Genomic DNA, 16,295 nt, shown 5'->3' with positions numbered 1-16,295 from the left:
TTACCAGACAGGTTGAGTTACCTGTGCTCTGGGTACCCTGCATGCAAAGCTGGTGCTGTCTGAAATATATGATCTTAGGACAGTCTAATGATGGAATTGCTGCTTTCCTATTTTACGGAAGGGAAAATTGAGGCCCTCGGTTATGTCAAAACTGGAAAGTTGTAGAGTCAAGATTCAACCCATGTCTGTCTGTCTGTGAGGGTCATGCTCCTACTGAACCAGATGATACTGAAGCTCTACAGCTGACTAGAGTAATTCTTGCCAGCTAAAAGCTAAGTGTTTCTGGGTCAGCTCTCGATCAGATTGCGTTCCTAGAAAATGAAGTCTCCCAAATGAGCAGTTGTAGCCCTCCTTCCTGGGGAAAGGGGCAACCAGCTCAGGTCAGAGGCTTCTGGATACTGGGGCCAAAGGCGCCTCACATATACTCTGACTCCCCATCTGTCAATCTGCTCGTCGTGCTGCATCTGCACAGAAAAGGACTGTGCAAAGCAAGGAGTGTGTCTTTCCCACATCAGGAGTGGGCGGGTAAGAGGAAACTTTTCTGTTGTGAGTTAAAAGAATCATCGCGGTATGTGATTTCTCCTTTATCTTCATGGTTATGCCGAATGCTTTAGGCGACAAGAGAGTGTCCATCGGTCCCTAGCAGCTAAAAATTACCCAGGGAGTCCGCTGTTTCCAGAGATGGTGTGGTAGCCGTGGACACCTCCTGTTGAAAACAGCTAGAAGCTGGACAAAATACACGAAACGCCTGTTTTCAGACTTTGCAATTAGGATCGCGATCCTTAAAAGAAAGAAAACAAATGGTGTAGGCCCTCTACTTTCCTTAGCATTCTGTCTGAAGCCACCATCTGTACCAGAATGCAGCAAGGGGCTGACCACAAGGATACTGCGGTCTTACTGAGTCATGGAGACAGAATCTGAAGTTCACGGAGGCCAAGGTGGACGGAGATAGCAAGGAGGGGTTTCTGAAGGGAGGAGACTGCACAGAAAAAGAGCCCCAAAATGCTTCACGGAGTCCCCCTGAGGCTTTGCTAAGTATTAGTGTGTTTATACATAGGGTGAAACTTCAAAAACCGGGCAAATAGTTACCAGGAAGCTGTGAGCTGAACAGTTCCTAGAGTTCCCACCAGCCAGACAGCAGAGACTTTGTCGATCCCTTGGGACACCCATCGAACCCCAAAATGTAAAATGACCCTGTAAAGATCCTAACTTACACTTACCCTTAGAAACCTTATAAACAAAGCTTGAAAGTGTCAAGCCGAATCCCAAATAACTTATTGCCTACCAAGACAAAGCCCAACATTCATTAAACAAAGACAAGAAAACTCAGTCCACAACATAAAATTTCCGGTATCCAGCATCCAATAAAAAAAAATTATCAGACCTGGGGAGAAGAAGCAAAACGTGACACAAATTCCTAATATCATGGATGAGAGAAAGGATAGCCCTATAGATACTGCAATAAAAAGAGTAGTATGTGAATATTATGAGCCACTTTATTTATTTATTTTTTTGTCTTTTGTCCTTTTAGGGCCGCACCCGAGGCATATGGAGGTTCCCAGGCTAGGGGTCTAATTGTAGCTACCGCTGCCACCACAGCCACAGCAACGCAGGTTTCTGAGCCATGTCTGCGACCTACACCACAGCTCATGGCAACATCGGATCCTTCACCCACTGAGAGAGGCCAGGGGTCGAACCTACAATCTCATGGTTCCTAGTTGGATTCGTTTCCTCTGCGACACAATGGGAACTCCTATCTTTCTTCCTTCCTTCCTTCCTTTCTTTCTTTGTCTTTTTAGGGCCGCACCCATGGCATGTGGAGGTTCCCAGAGGGGTCAAACCACAGCTGTAGCCACTGGCCACACCACAGCCACAGCAACGCGGGATCCTTCACCCACTGAGAGAGGCCAGGGATCAAACCTGTGTCCTCATGGATGCTAGTCAGATTCGTTCCTGTTGAGCCACAATGGGAACTCCATGGTGCTTTTTCTTTTCATGTTCGCACACACATTCGCTGAGCACACACTGCTCTGTGTCTGTGGCGTAGAGACATGCGCCCGCCCTGGAGGAGCGCCACGTCTAAGTTTCCAGTGATGTAAGTCACATTCTTGGGAGTTCCCATTGTGGCTCAGCAGGTTAAGAACCTGACATGAGGTTGTGGCCTTGCTCAGTGGGTTAAGGATCTGGCGTTGCCAAAAGATGTGGCTTGGAGCTGTGGCTGGGGCATAGGTGTGCAGTTGCAGCTCTGATTTGACCCCTAGCCCAGGAACTTCCATATACCACAGGTGTGGCATCAAAAGAAAAGCTAAAAATAAAATAAAATTTAAAAAATATGTCACATTCTCTGTGTTACTAGCTTAAAAATAAACCTTCAAATAAGTCGAGTGTGTTCACCATGGTGCCAGCTAAACTCCTAAAGGATCCTGGAGCCAAGCTCTTTGTGTGGAGAAAGGAACTCTGGCCCCCTACACAGCGTCTCGTACCCTGGGAGCTCTCGTTTCTTTGAAGCATGAGACGCAGGCCCCCATCCAGCCGTCGGTCTGCACAGCTTGCTGACTCCAGTTCCCAACACTATAGCTTTAAATCCATGTTCCCCCAGCCCTCTTTCTCCTTTCAGTTTCAGGGAGAGGAGATGAATGTTTTTGGAGCACCTTCTATGTCTCTAGTGCTTTTACATACAATGTGCTATGTGCTGTAACTGTCACAGTTCCATGATGTACAAGCCAATTTTGGAATCTCAAATAGCTATGCAGTGTGCAGAGAGAACCGGCGTTGGAATCAAGAAGGTCGAGGTTTCAGTTGTGGCTCAGTCACCAACAAGTCCTTACTTCATTTATTCTCCAAAATATTTATTGAATGCCTTAGTAGACAGTCAAACTCTGTGAGAGGAGGTAAGGATCCAAAAGTGAATAAAACAGGAGTTTCTGCTGTGGCTCAGCGGAAATGAATCTGACTAGTATCCATGAAGATGCAGGTTGGATCCCTGACCTTGATCAGTGGGTTAAGGATCTGGCGTTGCCATGAGCTGTAGTGTAGGTTGCAGATGCAGCTTGGATCTGGTGTGGCTGTGGCTGTGGCATAGGCTGGCAGCTACAGTTCTGATTCGACCCCTAGGCTGGGAACTTCCATATGCCGTGGGAGCATCCCTAAAAAGGTACACACAAAAAGTGAATAAAACATAATCCTTATCTTCAAGGCCATTACCTTGAGAGACGGAATAGGGAGACAGAATCCCTAACACACTGTGTTAGTACGACGATAGATTCATCTACAGGTTTTGTCATGAAAACCTTATGACCTTTCACAATTTAAGTAGCCTCTCTGAGCCCAGGAGTCTTCATTTGTAAATTAAGTATAATTATACCTCATTTCCAGGCACAGTGGCTGGCACATAAGAAATTAATATTACAAAGCTTACTATTCCAAAGAAAATCTTTTTCTGCCTCCTTTTGTCCTTTTGGTAAATTAAAAACTGTAAGTGATCTTGTAACAAATTGTATTTGAAGGCTTAAATTCAAAGTAAATATATTTACATAACTTCTTTACAATAATCGGTATGAAAGGAAATTACTCAAAATCTCACCATCCTAGAAAATCAATTACTTTCATTTGCCAGCCTTATTCCCAGTTTTTGTCTATGTTACAAACCTGTATCCATATATAAATATTTTAATGTCGTTACAAGGTATACAGTAGTTGTAATTTTTGGCGGCTGTGAAAAATGTATTTGACTGGATTCCTGAGGTTTGCCTAATCATTCTGTATTGTTCTACATTTTCTTTGAGAGGCAGAGTGATTCAGTAGAGAGAATGAAAACTTTGACAACAGAAAAGAAACATCCTGGGTTTGAAATACTAGGCGAACCAGTGACAATGCTGGATTCTTAACCCACTGTGCCAGGAACTTCCACATGCCATGGACATGGCCACAAAACAAAACAAAACAATCAAAGGGAAACTGGGGCGGGGGGACCACCTTCTTTCTTTCTCTTTCTTTCTTTCTTTCTTTCTTTCTATCTATCTATCTCTTTAGGGCCACACCCACGGCATATGGAAGTTCCCAGGCCAGGGAATGAATTGGAGCTGCAGCTGCTGCCAGTCTACACCACAACCACAGCTACACCGAATCTGAGCCTCATCTGCAACCTACACCACAGCTCACGGCAACGCCAGATCATTAACCCAGTGAGCGAGATCAGGGATCGAACCCGCATCCTTCCTCGTGGATCATAGTCAGGTTGGTTACTGCCGAGCCACAGTGGGAACTCCTTCCTCGTTCTGGAGTAGACTTCAAACTTCCATCATCAGCTTCTCCTCCGTGTCAGGCAGGGGAGTTTTCTAGTCTTCCATATGGTTAAATTAGGAATGTCATAGCACAATGGAAATGAGCAAAAAGGTGGTTAATATACTAAAATACGGTAAATCATCTCAAGTTTCAGCATAATGTCACTTTTCCCTATGTTTTTGTCTTTAGTGTGTGCAGAGAAGCATGTCCTAGGAATCATTAACTTACTAACTTCACTGGACAGGATGTGAGTCTCGTTCCACCATTGTTTTATTATCTTGGGGCATGTCTCATGCTTTGTTGCAGGGTTTTGTTGCTAAGCAAGCCTGCTCAGTTTTGTTGTTGAGCAAGTCTGCTTTCTTGAGTGATCATTAATTTACAGAGGTCTCCCATACTTTTTTTCTGCTTATAGTCCTCTAGTGGGATTAGCTATGAAATCACCTACTTTGGCCCTTTACTGTCTATGTAAATTTGATTATAAATACATGATAAGAAGTTCCCTCTGTGGCACAGCGGAAATGAATCTGACTAGCGTCCCTGAGGACGCAGGTTCTATCCCTGGCCTCACTCAGTGGGTTAAGGATTCGGTGTTGCCGTGAGCTGTGGTGTAGGTCGCAGAGTAGGCTTGGATCTGGCGTTGCTGTGGCTGGGTGTAGGCTGGCGGCTACAGCTCTGATTAGACCCTAGCCTGGGAACCTCCATATGCGGCCCTAAAAAGCAAAAAAAAAAAAGTGATGAAACCTGTCACACATAAAGCTCATTTAAACGTTTGTGTCATTTCCTCAGAATAAAGTCTCATAAATGGGATTACTTGGGTCAAAGATTATACACATTTTTACAGGCATTTAGAAACATTTCACGTCGCTTTTCAAAAGTCTTCCAGCCTCACGCATTGCATCAGCATTACCTTATGGTCACCACAGACACTTTTCTATGTGAAATATTTGCAACCTATTGCTTTAATTTTCTTCCTGTGAAGTTTGAACATTTTTTCTTTCGTTATGTCAAGTATGGTCACCAAGAGCGACAGCTCAGGGCCACGTGGTCTGCGGACGGCACAAGCCGACTACATTTCCCAAGGTGCTCCGCGGGCGCGCCGACAGGAAGTGGCCGGAGCATCTCCCGCCTCCACGCCGAGGAGACGAGGTTCTATCCGGGGCCTTGGCGCTTCTCTTTCCTTTCGCGCCGGTTGCCGCTGCGGAGCGCGGCAGGTCCATGTGCGCAGTGAACGCCGCTATTCCTGGCCCAGTAGCACACGAGCCCCGGGCGTGACCGCGTCCGCGCTGCGATGGACCCCAATACCATTATCGAGGCCCTGCGGGGCACCATGGACCCAGCCCTGCGCGAGGCCGCGGAGCGCCAGCTCAATGAAGTAAGGACGCCGGGCGGGCGGGCGGTGGCGGCGGGCGGACTGTGGCAGGCCGAGCCCTCCGGGCCTGGCCAGCGGCGCGGACGGCGGCGCGAGGGGCCCAGCTGGAGGGGTGGGGCGGGGACCTGACGGCGAGCGCCGCGCCGGGCCCTCGGGCTGCTGCGGCGACGGCGGCGGCGGCCGAGGCAGCCTTCGCGTCGGATCCCGAGCTGGGCCTGTGGCTACGGTCGAGCATGAGCAGCCGGCTGGGGCGCGGCGGGCGTCACGGGCCGGACACATGGCCGGCTCGGGTGGCCGGCCGCCCTCGGGCTCATTCCCAGCTCGTTCGTCGCGCCCAGAAGGGGGCGAAAGTCCCCGGGAGGTTTTTGAGACGTTTCCGGGAGCGGTGTCGCTGGCGCCGCGTTTGGAGGGGCTCCTGGGGATGCGGGGCTGGTCCGCCGGGGGCTGCGCCTGTCAGCGTGTCGCCTCCCTGGGCTGGTGCGTGACCCGCACAACTTTCTCCTCGTGCCGCGGCCGGCGCCCACCTCTGGGCAGGGGGGACACGCGCGGGAGTCTCGGCTCCTCGCCCTCCTGCTCCAGCAGGGCCCCGGCGGCGAGGCGGTGGGTGTCTGGTGAGGTGCACCCTTCCAGGTGGAGCTGCACCGCTGATTTCTTGACTGACCTTGGGCGAGTCGCCTAGGCTTTTCGAGCGGAGTTTCTCCCATTCATACGGTTAGTCCACAGAGTTGCTGTGACGGTCCAGCGAGACCGCGTAAGAGTCGGTTCCTCGCAGCGTGTGCAAGCTCCGTACACTGAGGGTTGGTTTCTTTTTTCCCCACGTTTTCTGGGGAGACTACCCTTTGGAAGATAGCCTTCTTATGTGGGTATTTTATTGTACTCTCTTCAGTTTTAGTCTCTGTTTCTAGATTTTTTCAACTTATATTTTAGTGGGTATTTTGAAGGCTTCTTAAAAGGATCGCTGTCACTCCTATGAATTTGCCCAGCTGTAGTGACTTTTAGTGTACTTTTTTTTTAAACCTAAAGAGAAGTCCCTCATTAAAATAGGGCAAGTTCAGCTATTTTATGCTCGTCTTAGCTGGTAGGTAAGTAATTTAAAAATATTAAATTGACTTCCAGGAGTATTTGTAATTGAACGTCTTCAAAGTACAGTGCTGTTTTAGAGATCCCTGGCCTCAAGGAACTTGTATTTTAAGAAGACCACCCATAGAATTTAGACAGACTAAGTGTAAAATTATTTTAAAATAAAAAGTTAAATCTATTTCATATGTAAATAGGACCACCGGTAGATCTTGCCATGAGTGATGCTCAAATTCAGGGCAGCTTGGGAAGACTTCAGATTTCTTTTGGATATAAAATAGTGACTTGAAAGAAGTTCCCACTTTGAACTAAACTATGGAAGGAGTTATGGATTGCTTTTTATTTTGACTTATGATGGACACAGGTTAAGATGAACATAAACATGGTATTGTTTATGATGTACTATAAGGCAAGACACAGTAAAAGTCTAGTCATAGTGACTTAGACTATGACTTTGCCCTAAAGCACATTATTTTAACTAAACATACTTGCATCTAGTTATTAATTTTAAAAATTATTATTTGAAAGAATTGGTTCCCTTGTAGAAGAATTAGATAGGTAATACTTCCTGCAAATTTGAAATCCATTTATTCCTCAAGAAGGTATTGAATGTCCATTTGTGTGTACTGACATGTTGTAATGGAGACCTGGGGTATTTCACAAGTTTTTGGAAGGTAAAAAAATAATCAAAATAGTATCGAAAGCATTTTTTATTTGACTGTTAAATTGCTGTTAGGGTTTTGAAATACTCGTAGTGAACACTGCTTATTTTTCTGTCAGAATTTGATATCTGGTATGTATATCTGCGATTGTTAGATATTTACATTTTGCAAATTTCTTTCAGTTGTTACACGTAGACTTTTTAGTAATTTTTTTGGCACTAATTTTTTCTTAAACATTACAGTTGATTTACACTGATTTCGTTTTAATGAAGTGCTTCCTTTTTTTTTTTTTTTTTTTTTTGTGTGTGTTTTTAGTGCCGCACCTGTGGCATATGAAGGTTCCCAGGCTACATGTCTAATCTGAGCTGTTGGTGCCGGCCTACACCAGAGCCACAGCAACGCCAGATCCGAGCTGTGTCTGTGAGCTACACCACAGCTCACGGCAACGCTGGATCCTCAGCCCACTGAGTGAGGCCAGGGATCGAACCTGCAATTTCATGGTTCCCAGTTGGATTCGTTTCCGCTGCGCCACTACGAGAACTCCCATTTGGAAACTTTTTGCTTTGACTTTCTTGTGGCAGAACCTTGATTTAGGAAATAAATCCCAGATGAATCTTGAAGAAGTTCGACTGTCGTAAGAATGAGGAAGTAGCATTTTATTTCTGGCTAGCTCCTCTTTGGATAAGATCAGGTGAACCAGTCATTCCGTGATGTCTTATTCAACTGAAGCTACACTTAGGTTCATTTAGTTAAAAGAAAAACATCATTGGCATTTGAATGGGTTTCTTCAGTTAAGCGAAGTAATCGCTAACTATAAAGATTGTAAATGTTATCAAAGTATTGGAGTGAGATAGTTTAAAAACAAAACCCAGAGTGCCCCTGTCTCAGAACAGTTGCATTTAACTGTTCTATCTGCTTCGAAACCCTTTTTACCCAGTTACTTCTCAGACTTGTTCTCTCTCCTCCCTCCTCTATCACTGCTCAGCTGTGTCGCCTGACCACCCCACGCTGTGTCTCACTTTACTTATTTTTCTCTTTATCACTGATTTAGCATATGTATTTTACTTATTGTTTTCCTCAGTATATTTTTTGAGTTTCATGAGATAAGGGATTTTTGTCTTTCCTTACTGTAGTTCTTTGGTTGTCAGTGGTAGGCTTTATTGACTTTTTGTTACGATAACACTATAGGCTGTAGATTTCATGTGTGTGTGTGTTTTCTAGGGCCAAACCTACGGCATGTGAAGGTTCCCAGGCTAGGGGTCGAATTGGGGCTGTAGCTGCCGGCCTACACCACAGCCACAGCAACACCAGATCCGAGCCGAGTCTGTGACCTACACCACAGCTCACGGCAATGCCAGATCCTTAACCCACTGAGCAGGGCCAGGGATTGAACCTTAATGGTTCCTAGTCAGATTCATTTCCACTGTGCCACAATGGGAACTCCTAGAAGTATAATTTTTAAATTTTGTTTAGTTAGTCTAAAACATACACATTTGGTGTTCATTCAACATTGTTTCTTATGTTCCAGAGACTATTTGCACTTAGATACAAAGCCTGTCCTTTCCTACCGGTACACACACGTATCACACGTATAAACAAACACACACTCAGAAATGCTTGTTTCTTCATGTGTAAGAAAAAGGAAATAGCTCTGAAGGGTTTTGGCAGATTATTATTATAACAGACAACAATAACTCTACTTTCTTCTTCCTTCTCCATCTGCCAGTGTTCTTCAGTGGAAACCTTTTCACATGCAAACTTCTGCTTACGCAGTCTTACCTCTTCTGTTAATCTCTTGTCACCTAAAACTAAAATTTTTCCTAACTGGGGAGTTCTAGTATCCATGAAGATGCAGGTTTGATCCCTGGCCCTGTTCAATGGGTTAAGGATCTGGTGTTTCCCTCACCTGCAGTGTACGTCCCAGAGGCAGCTCGGATCTGGCCTGGCTATGGCTGCGGCATAGACCAAGCAGCTGTAGCTCCAGCTCCAGACCCCTAGCCTGGGAACTTCCATATGCGGTGGATGCGGCCTTAAAAAGAAAAAAAAATTTTTTTCCTAACCATAAATCTCATTTAAAACTCTTTTAAATCCTCAGTTCCTGGAGTTTCCCCCTGGTGGTGCAGCAGTAACGAACCTGAGTAGTATCCATGAGGACATGGGTTTGAGCCCTGGCCTTTCTCAGTGGGTAAGGATCCAGCGTGTGGTGTCCTATGGTATAGGTCACAGACGCAGCTTGGATCCCACATTGCTGTGGCTGTGGCGTAGGCCAGCAGCTGCAGCTCTGATTCTACCCTTAGCCTGGGAACTTCCATATGCTACAGGTTGGGCCCTAAAGATCCAAAAAAAAAAAAAAATCCTCCGTTCCTAAGCTTAATGTGCTATAATGGGTTATATAGTCAGAAATGCTGCTTTTTTTACATGCTTTAACTGAAAAAAAAGAGGACTTAGCTTTGATAAGTTTCTCGGTATTTTCTGTTTATCTTTAAAATTCATGAACTATCAAAGTCATGTCTGGTATCTTACTGTTATGATTATATTTCTTTATAAATGGTTAATTAATTTTTTCTTTTTAGGGCCGTACATGCGGCATATGGAAGTTCCCAGGCTAGGGGTAGAATCGGAGCTGCAGCTGCTGGCTTACACCACAGCCACAGCAATGCTGGATCCGAGCTTCATCTGCGACCTAGACCATAGCTCATGGTATCACTGGATCCTTAACGCACTAAGCAAGGCTAGGGATCGAGCCTGCATCCTCATGGATACTAGTTGTGTTTGTTACTGATGAGCCACAACAGGAACTCCCATATAAATGGTTAATTTAACTTTTATTTATTTGTTGTTAGGCCATGGCATGTGGAAGTTGCTGGGCCAGGGATCAAACCCACACCACAGCAGTGACAATACTGGATCCTTCACTGCTGGGCCACCAGGGAACTCTCAATTTGATTTATATTATTAAAGTCTTAGACCTGGAAAAGTGCAAAATGATGACATGTGGGACAGTTTGGCATATCTAGAAATTCAGCAAATATTTATGAGAATATGGTATATAATTTTGGAAGATAGGATAGTTTGTAGTGTGAGCGGGTAACATTCCTTAATTAGGAGTATCATGAATACATTATTCATATATTCATGTTGTAATGTATTACCACAGTAATGCTTTATTATAAGTGGTTGTGAATTTGGAAGAGGGAGCGTTCCTGGATTCTTGGACTGTTAGGAAGTTATTCAGTAACACAGAATGTTAAAAATATGAAAGAAAGATAACATCATAGTAATATTGGTAAGAAAACAGTTTTCTTTCTCAGAAATAGTAGATGCATGTATTATTTTACTTATTGTTTCTGTCAGTGGCACATTAACAAGTTTGATTTAAAATGAGTTCTTTCGTAGATACTGACTCACAGACTTTGAAAAACTTACAGTTTCCAAAGGAGACAGTTCAGGGGGATGGGGGAATGCGCTGGGGTTGTGGGATGGAAATCCTATAAAATTGGATTGTGATGATCATTGTACAACTATAAACATAATAAATTCATTGAGTAATAAAGATTTTTTTTAAATTGAGTTCTTTCGGTCCCTGAGTAATTTATAATTAAGACGTTTTTAAAAATCCTTTAATTGAAAAGCACTTCAGTATTACCACTATTTAATGAAAGACAGGAGGACACAGTGAGGAGCCTCAGCCTGGTCCTGATGCTGCCACTGCGATGACTTACCCTTGCTATGCCTCCTATTTCATACAGGTGAAGGAGGTATAGTATTTGCTTTGTCAACTTCTTTACTAAAACAAAATGTAAAAATCCTTTGGCTCTTGAAATTATCTGGCTGTATTCATTTTATGTAAACTGATGCCATGTGCCATTCAGCTCCTCTCTTAAGAATGATGTAAAGTGCAGTAACTAGGTCTATTTGGTTACATTCCATTGGCAAGAAATAATAATAAAAGTTACCTCTTAGAGAGTATGCTTTGAAAGATAGATTATTAGGTGATTACATTGGAGAACATGGGTCTCGAAGGGAAACTGAGATTGGAGAAAGCATAACTTAAGTTTTAAGTCTGGTCTGAGCAGGTGTAAACACCAAGGCAAAAACATTTAGCAGGAGATTGGGAATGTGGAAGTGAAGTTTAGGAGAGAAAGCAATGGAAAAGTGATTTTTTTTCTTCTGCAGGTGAATTGAGAGGAAGGGAGTGTGACCCAGAGCTGTGGGGTGGACTGGAGGGCTGCTCTTTGGGCCATGCCCATTTTTTGGACTTTGCTAAACAAAGGGAAAAGGAGACTGGAGAATTGCATAGAAAAATAGGAGGAAGTCAAGAGAAGGATTTCAAGTAAGAAGGTTGGTTGTAGGTAATTTAGTTTCCTTTTTTCCTTAAATAAGTTTCATAAATTTTCTACCAGGGAACATGAATTCCTTTTGTAATAAGTAAAAAACTATTAGAAGAAGAAAGGATTATTGACATTTTTAAATGAGAGGGGTTAAAGCAAAATGAAGACTTTGTGGTGGGGGAAGCTTTTAAAATGTTGATAACCTTGGAGAAAATTTCTGATTACAGGATTAGTGGGTGAAATATTCCCAAGGGGATAGGAGTAGGTTGCAGGTTAAAGGATAGTTGGGTCAGTGGAAATTTGCTTGGGTGAAACATGTCTTTCAATTATTTTATCCCTTTGTAGTTATACTTATTTGGGGGAGTAGGAGAAAGCTGCCTCTGGAGTTGAAGTTTTTCAGGCCGGTGTTACCTGTTGTAATAATAGTTTTCTACCCAAGATGTTTTTATTTATTTATTTTTGAGAAGAAATATACCAATAAGTTAACAGTAATACATTATTATAGGTGGTTATAATAATTATAAGTAATCTCTGTTGTCTTGTGTGTTCCTGAATACATTCTATGTACTCTTCAATGAATGAGTCTTACTTTTATAGATATTCTTGTCTTCACTGGTTCTTACACTCCTTCTCTGAACTGATTCAGATCCTATTCAATTATTCCAAAAACCAAATCACCGAGAATTGGAGTCTATATATACACATACACGAGATTATTTTAAATTGTTGGTCTCTTAATTGCAAGTGCATCCCCAATGTCCTTCATTTGTACCCTCCTCATGATTTCTGGCTTTGGTGGCATATTTGTGCATTAATAATTTCATATTTTTACTGTATATATGCTTTTACTGGTGAGCCTTGTCATTTGTGGTATTTTTATTTCTAGTTGTGGCCTTTTCTTTTCTGCCTAGAGAAATTCCTTTAGTATTTGTTGTAAAGCTGGTTTAGTGTTACTGAATTCTCTTTTGCTTATCTGTAAAGCTTTTGGTTTCTCCTTCAAATCTGAATGAGAGCCTTGCTGGGTAAAGTAATCTTGGTTGGAGGTTTTTTCTGGCCTGCAGTTTCTGCTGAAAAATCTGCTGATAACCCTATCAGGGTTCCCTGGTATCTTATTTGTTTCTTTCTCTAGCTGCTTTCAGTATTTTCTCTTTGTCTTTAATTTTGGTCAGTTTGATTAATATGTGTCTCACAGTGTTCCTCCTTGGGTTTATTTTATATGCTACTCCTTGTGCTTCCTGGATTTGAGTGAGTGGTTCCTTTCCCATGTGAAGGAAGTTTTCAGCTATTACCTCTTGGAATATTTTTTCTGTCCCTTTCTCTCTTCTGGCACCCCTATGATATGGATATTGGTGTGTCTACCATTGTCCCAGAGTCATCTGAGACTGTCTTCATTTCTTTTCAATCTTTTTTCTCTTTCCCGATCTGCATCAGTGATTTCCACTAGTCTGTCCACCGCCTCACTTATTTGTTCTTCTGGCTCCTGTATTCTGCTGTTAGTTGCTTCTAATGAATTTATTATTTCAGTTAGTTGTATTTTGCATCTCTGCTTGCTTATGTTTTAAATCTTGTATTTCTTTGCTCACTGTTTGCTGTAAATTATCCAATCTTTGCCTCCAGTTTATTTCCAGTGTCTTGCATCATCTTCAGCATCATCAGTCTAAAAGTCTTTTTTGGAGGCTGATAATCTCCAGATCAGTTAGCTGTTTTTTTGGAGCTTTTTCTTGCTCCCTGAAATGTTTTATAGTCCTCTATCTTAGAATTACATCCTTCATACTGCTTTAAGACCTTGTCTTCTTACAGCATAGATCTGACCACGTAAAAACTTTCCAAAAAAGTGCATACTTAATAGTCTTGATGTTGGTCACAATTTACCTATACATTTTTGTCTTTCACTCTTCTCTTTCTTCTAGTAATTGCTTCCCCCCCCACCAGTAATCTCTTTAACATAATTCATACCCCACCCCCCTTTTGTTTTGCCATACCTGTGGCATGTGGAAGTTCCCAGGGACAGGGATCAAATCAATTACATGCCAGATCCTTAACCCTCTGAGCCACCAGGGAATTCCCATACTTTAACTTTTAAAAATCGTTCCTCCCCATCTCTGTGGGTTTAAATCCTTTAGGATCTAACTGAAAAACTTATCCGTCAGTGTAATTGGAATGAATCTCCCTACCTACTTTATAGTGGTGATCTTTTATCTCTGTAGTATCCTGCAACAATCTTGCATGTTGTAAGTACTAGTAAGCGGAATAGAGTTAAAGGAGGTAGAGTTGGAGCTGTTGAAGAATTTTGATGAGGTGGGCTAAGGATAAATGTTGAATTATCTGGGTTGATGGCAAATGGTGAGAAGGTAAGACGGCTGGAAAGAGTTTTATGCTGTGGTGAGCAGCTTTTTAAACCTAAGTAGTAACAGTTTTAGCTGTAGAGTTAGCTGAAGTGTTGCTTCTTTCCTAGTTCTCCGACTGGTGGAAGCCAGGAAATTGAAGAGGGGTCTATAATTAGTGTCAGCATCCGAAAGTTACATTTATACTTTGACTCATATAAAAGGATTATTTTAGACCCTTCTGAAGCCTAATCATTGTTTGCAAAACTGTTAAGAATAATACCATAATTATTCAAAATTTTAAAGGGTCTTTGTAGTGAAGATTGATGGTGGTATTTTTACTTAAATTTAAATTTACTTTACTTTTTGTATTATAAAATGTAAATGATAATAAAAGTGTTAACATGTTATAGAAATTCTTCTAAATATGTGATAGTTTACTATAACCAAGAATGCCAGGAAGTTGTTACAGATCACCCAGTGTTCAGAAGTGTTTTTTCCTAACTTGTACAGTTACTGTCTATCTTTATTTGATCTGTGTTTTTTTCCTCTCAATAAGATGCCTCAGGAGTTCCCGTCGTGGCGCAGTGGTTAACGAATCTGACTAGGAACCATGAGGTTGCGGGTTCGGTCCCTGCCCTTGCTCAGTGGGTTAACGATCCGGCGTTGCTGTGAGCTGTGGTGTAGGTTGCAGACGCGGCTCGCATCCCACGTTGCTGTGGCTCTGGTGTAGGCCGGTGGCTACAGCTCCGATTCGACCCCTGGCCTGGGAGCCTCCATATGCCGAGGGAGTGGCCCAAGAAATAGCAACAACAACAAAAAAAGACAAAAGACAAAAAAAAAAAAAAGATGCCTCTTTCCAGCTTAGAGTTAATCCCCATCCCAGCCCCAAGTGATTACAAACCTACTTTCTCTCTCCCTTTTCTTCAGAACCTGATGTCTGATATTTAGTACTCATTTAAGGCCATCTGTTACCTTTTTTGGGAGAATGCAAGACTTCCTGCAGGAGAGATTTCAGCTGGGAGGGCTGGTAGATACACGTCCCAGGTTGAGATTGATTGTGCTGTGTGTGCTGACAGAAATGAAATATCTTTTCTTTCTTATCCTAAGATAGTCCAGTTATCTCAAAGTAATACCTTTTTTTTTTTTTTTTTTGTGAGTTGCACTTTTGGATTTATGCTGGTGTTTTTGAAGGCATTAAAAGGGCCTTAAAATAATAGGGTAATAAAATGATAAGTGGTTATTATCTTTTTCTTTCTTTTTTTTTTAACTTCTTTTTTGGCTGCTCTGCAGCATATGGGGTTCCCAGGTGAGAGATCAGATCTGAGCTACAGCTTCAGCCTACTGTGGATACATGGCATCCTTTAACCCACTGTGCTGGGGTGGGGATTGAACCTGTGTCTTGGTGTTGCAGGGATGCTGCTGATCCTATTGTGCTACACCACAACGGGAACTCCATTAAGTGCTTGTTTTCAGTGTGTTCATTTGTTTTTGTCTTTTTAGGGCCACACCCACAGCATATAGCTGTTCCCAGGCTAGGGGTCTGATAGGAGCTACAGCTGCTGGCCTATGCCATAGCCACAGCAATGCCAGATCCAAGCCACGTCTGTGACCTACACCACAGTTCACTGCCATTCTGGTCCTTAACCCACTGAGTGAGGCCAGGGATTGAACCTGCATCCTCATAAATACTAGTCAGATTCATTTTGCTGAGCCACAATGGGAACTCCTAATTTTTTTGTCTTAAAGTGACTCCTAAACATAAATCAACAACTTCATTTGGGGTTCCAATCCTAGCAAGTGGTCTTTTTCAACTCAGAAGGGAAAACTGCAGAAATGGGACCTCAAGGGAGCTTTGTGTGTGTGTGTGTGTGTGTGTAACCACAGGCTATATTTTATAAGTGATTTAAGGAAGTAAAGAGTAATTTGGCAAAATCTGTTTGTGCTCTCTTGATCACATGCTTTCTGAGAAAGTACATCCATACTTTCTATGTGTGTGGATATATAACAACATTTGTTATGTCTTTGGAAAATATATAAAATATTTTCCATATTTATTCCTTAGAGCTATACTGAAAAGTAGATTTTGGTATACTAACTTTGTAATTAAGAGTTAGATTTGCTGGAGTTATGTTGTGGCTCAGTAGGTTATGAACCCAACTAGTATCCATGAGGATTCAGGTTCGATCCCTGGCCTGGCTTAGGGGTTAAGGATCTGGTGTTGCTGTGCTGTGAGCTGTGGTGTAGG

At 42.8% G+C, this 16,295-nt stretch overlaps 1 protein-coding gene across 4 annotated transcripts in view; it reads left to right on the top strand.

The window, feature by feature from the left end:
* Positions 1-5,421: 5,421 nt before the first annotated feature.
* IPO7 (importin 7) overlaps positions 5,422-16,295 on the top strand; it is a 51,399-nt gene continuing 40,525 nt past the window's right edge. For all 4 annotated transcript variants that reach the window (XM_084974707.1, XM_084974706.1, XM_013979065.3 and 1 more), the window contains exon 1: positions 5,422-5,656. Coding sequence is in view for 2 of the 4 variants with exons in the window: in XM_084974706.1 (XP_084830832.1) it covers positions 5,573-5,656 (84 nt within the window). In the remaining 2 variants the exon portion in view is untranslated. The remainder of the gene's footprint in view (positions 5,657-16,295) is intronic.

Source organism: Sus scrofa, chromosome 9, assembly GCF_054392235.1.
Source record: "Sus scrofa isolate SSC_HxYL_T2T_F1_AM1 chromosome 9, Sscrofa_HxYL_maternal_Yorkshire_Landrace_v2.0, whole genome shotgun sequence".
Lineage (NCBI taxonomy): Eukaryota > Metazoa > Chordata > Mammalia > Artiodactyla > Suidae > Sus > Sus scrofa.
Note: the sequence above shows the minus strand (reverse complement) of the source record. Positions and strands in the feature narration are given on the sequence as shown.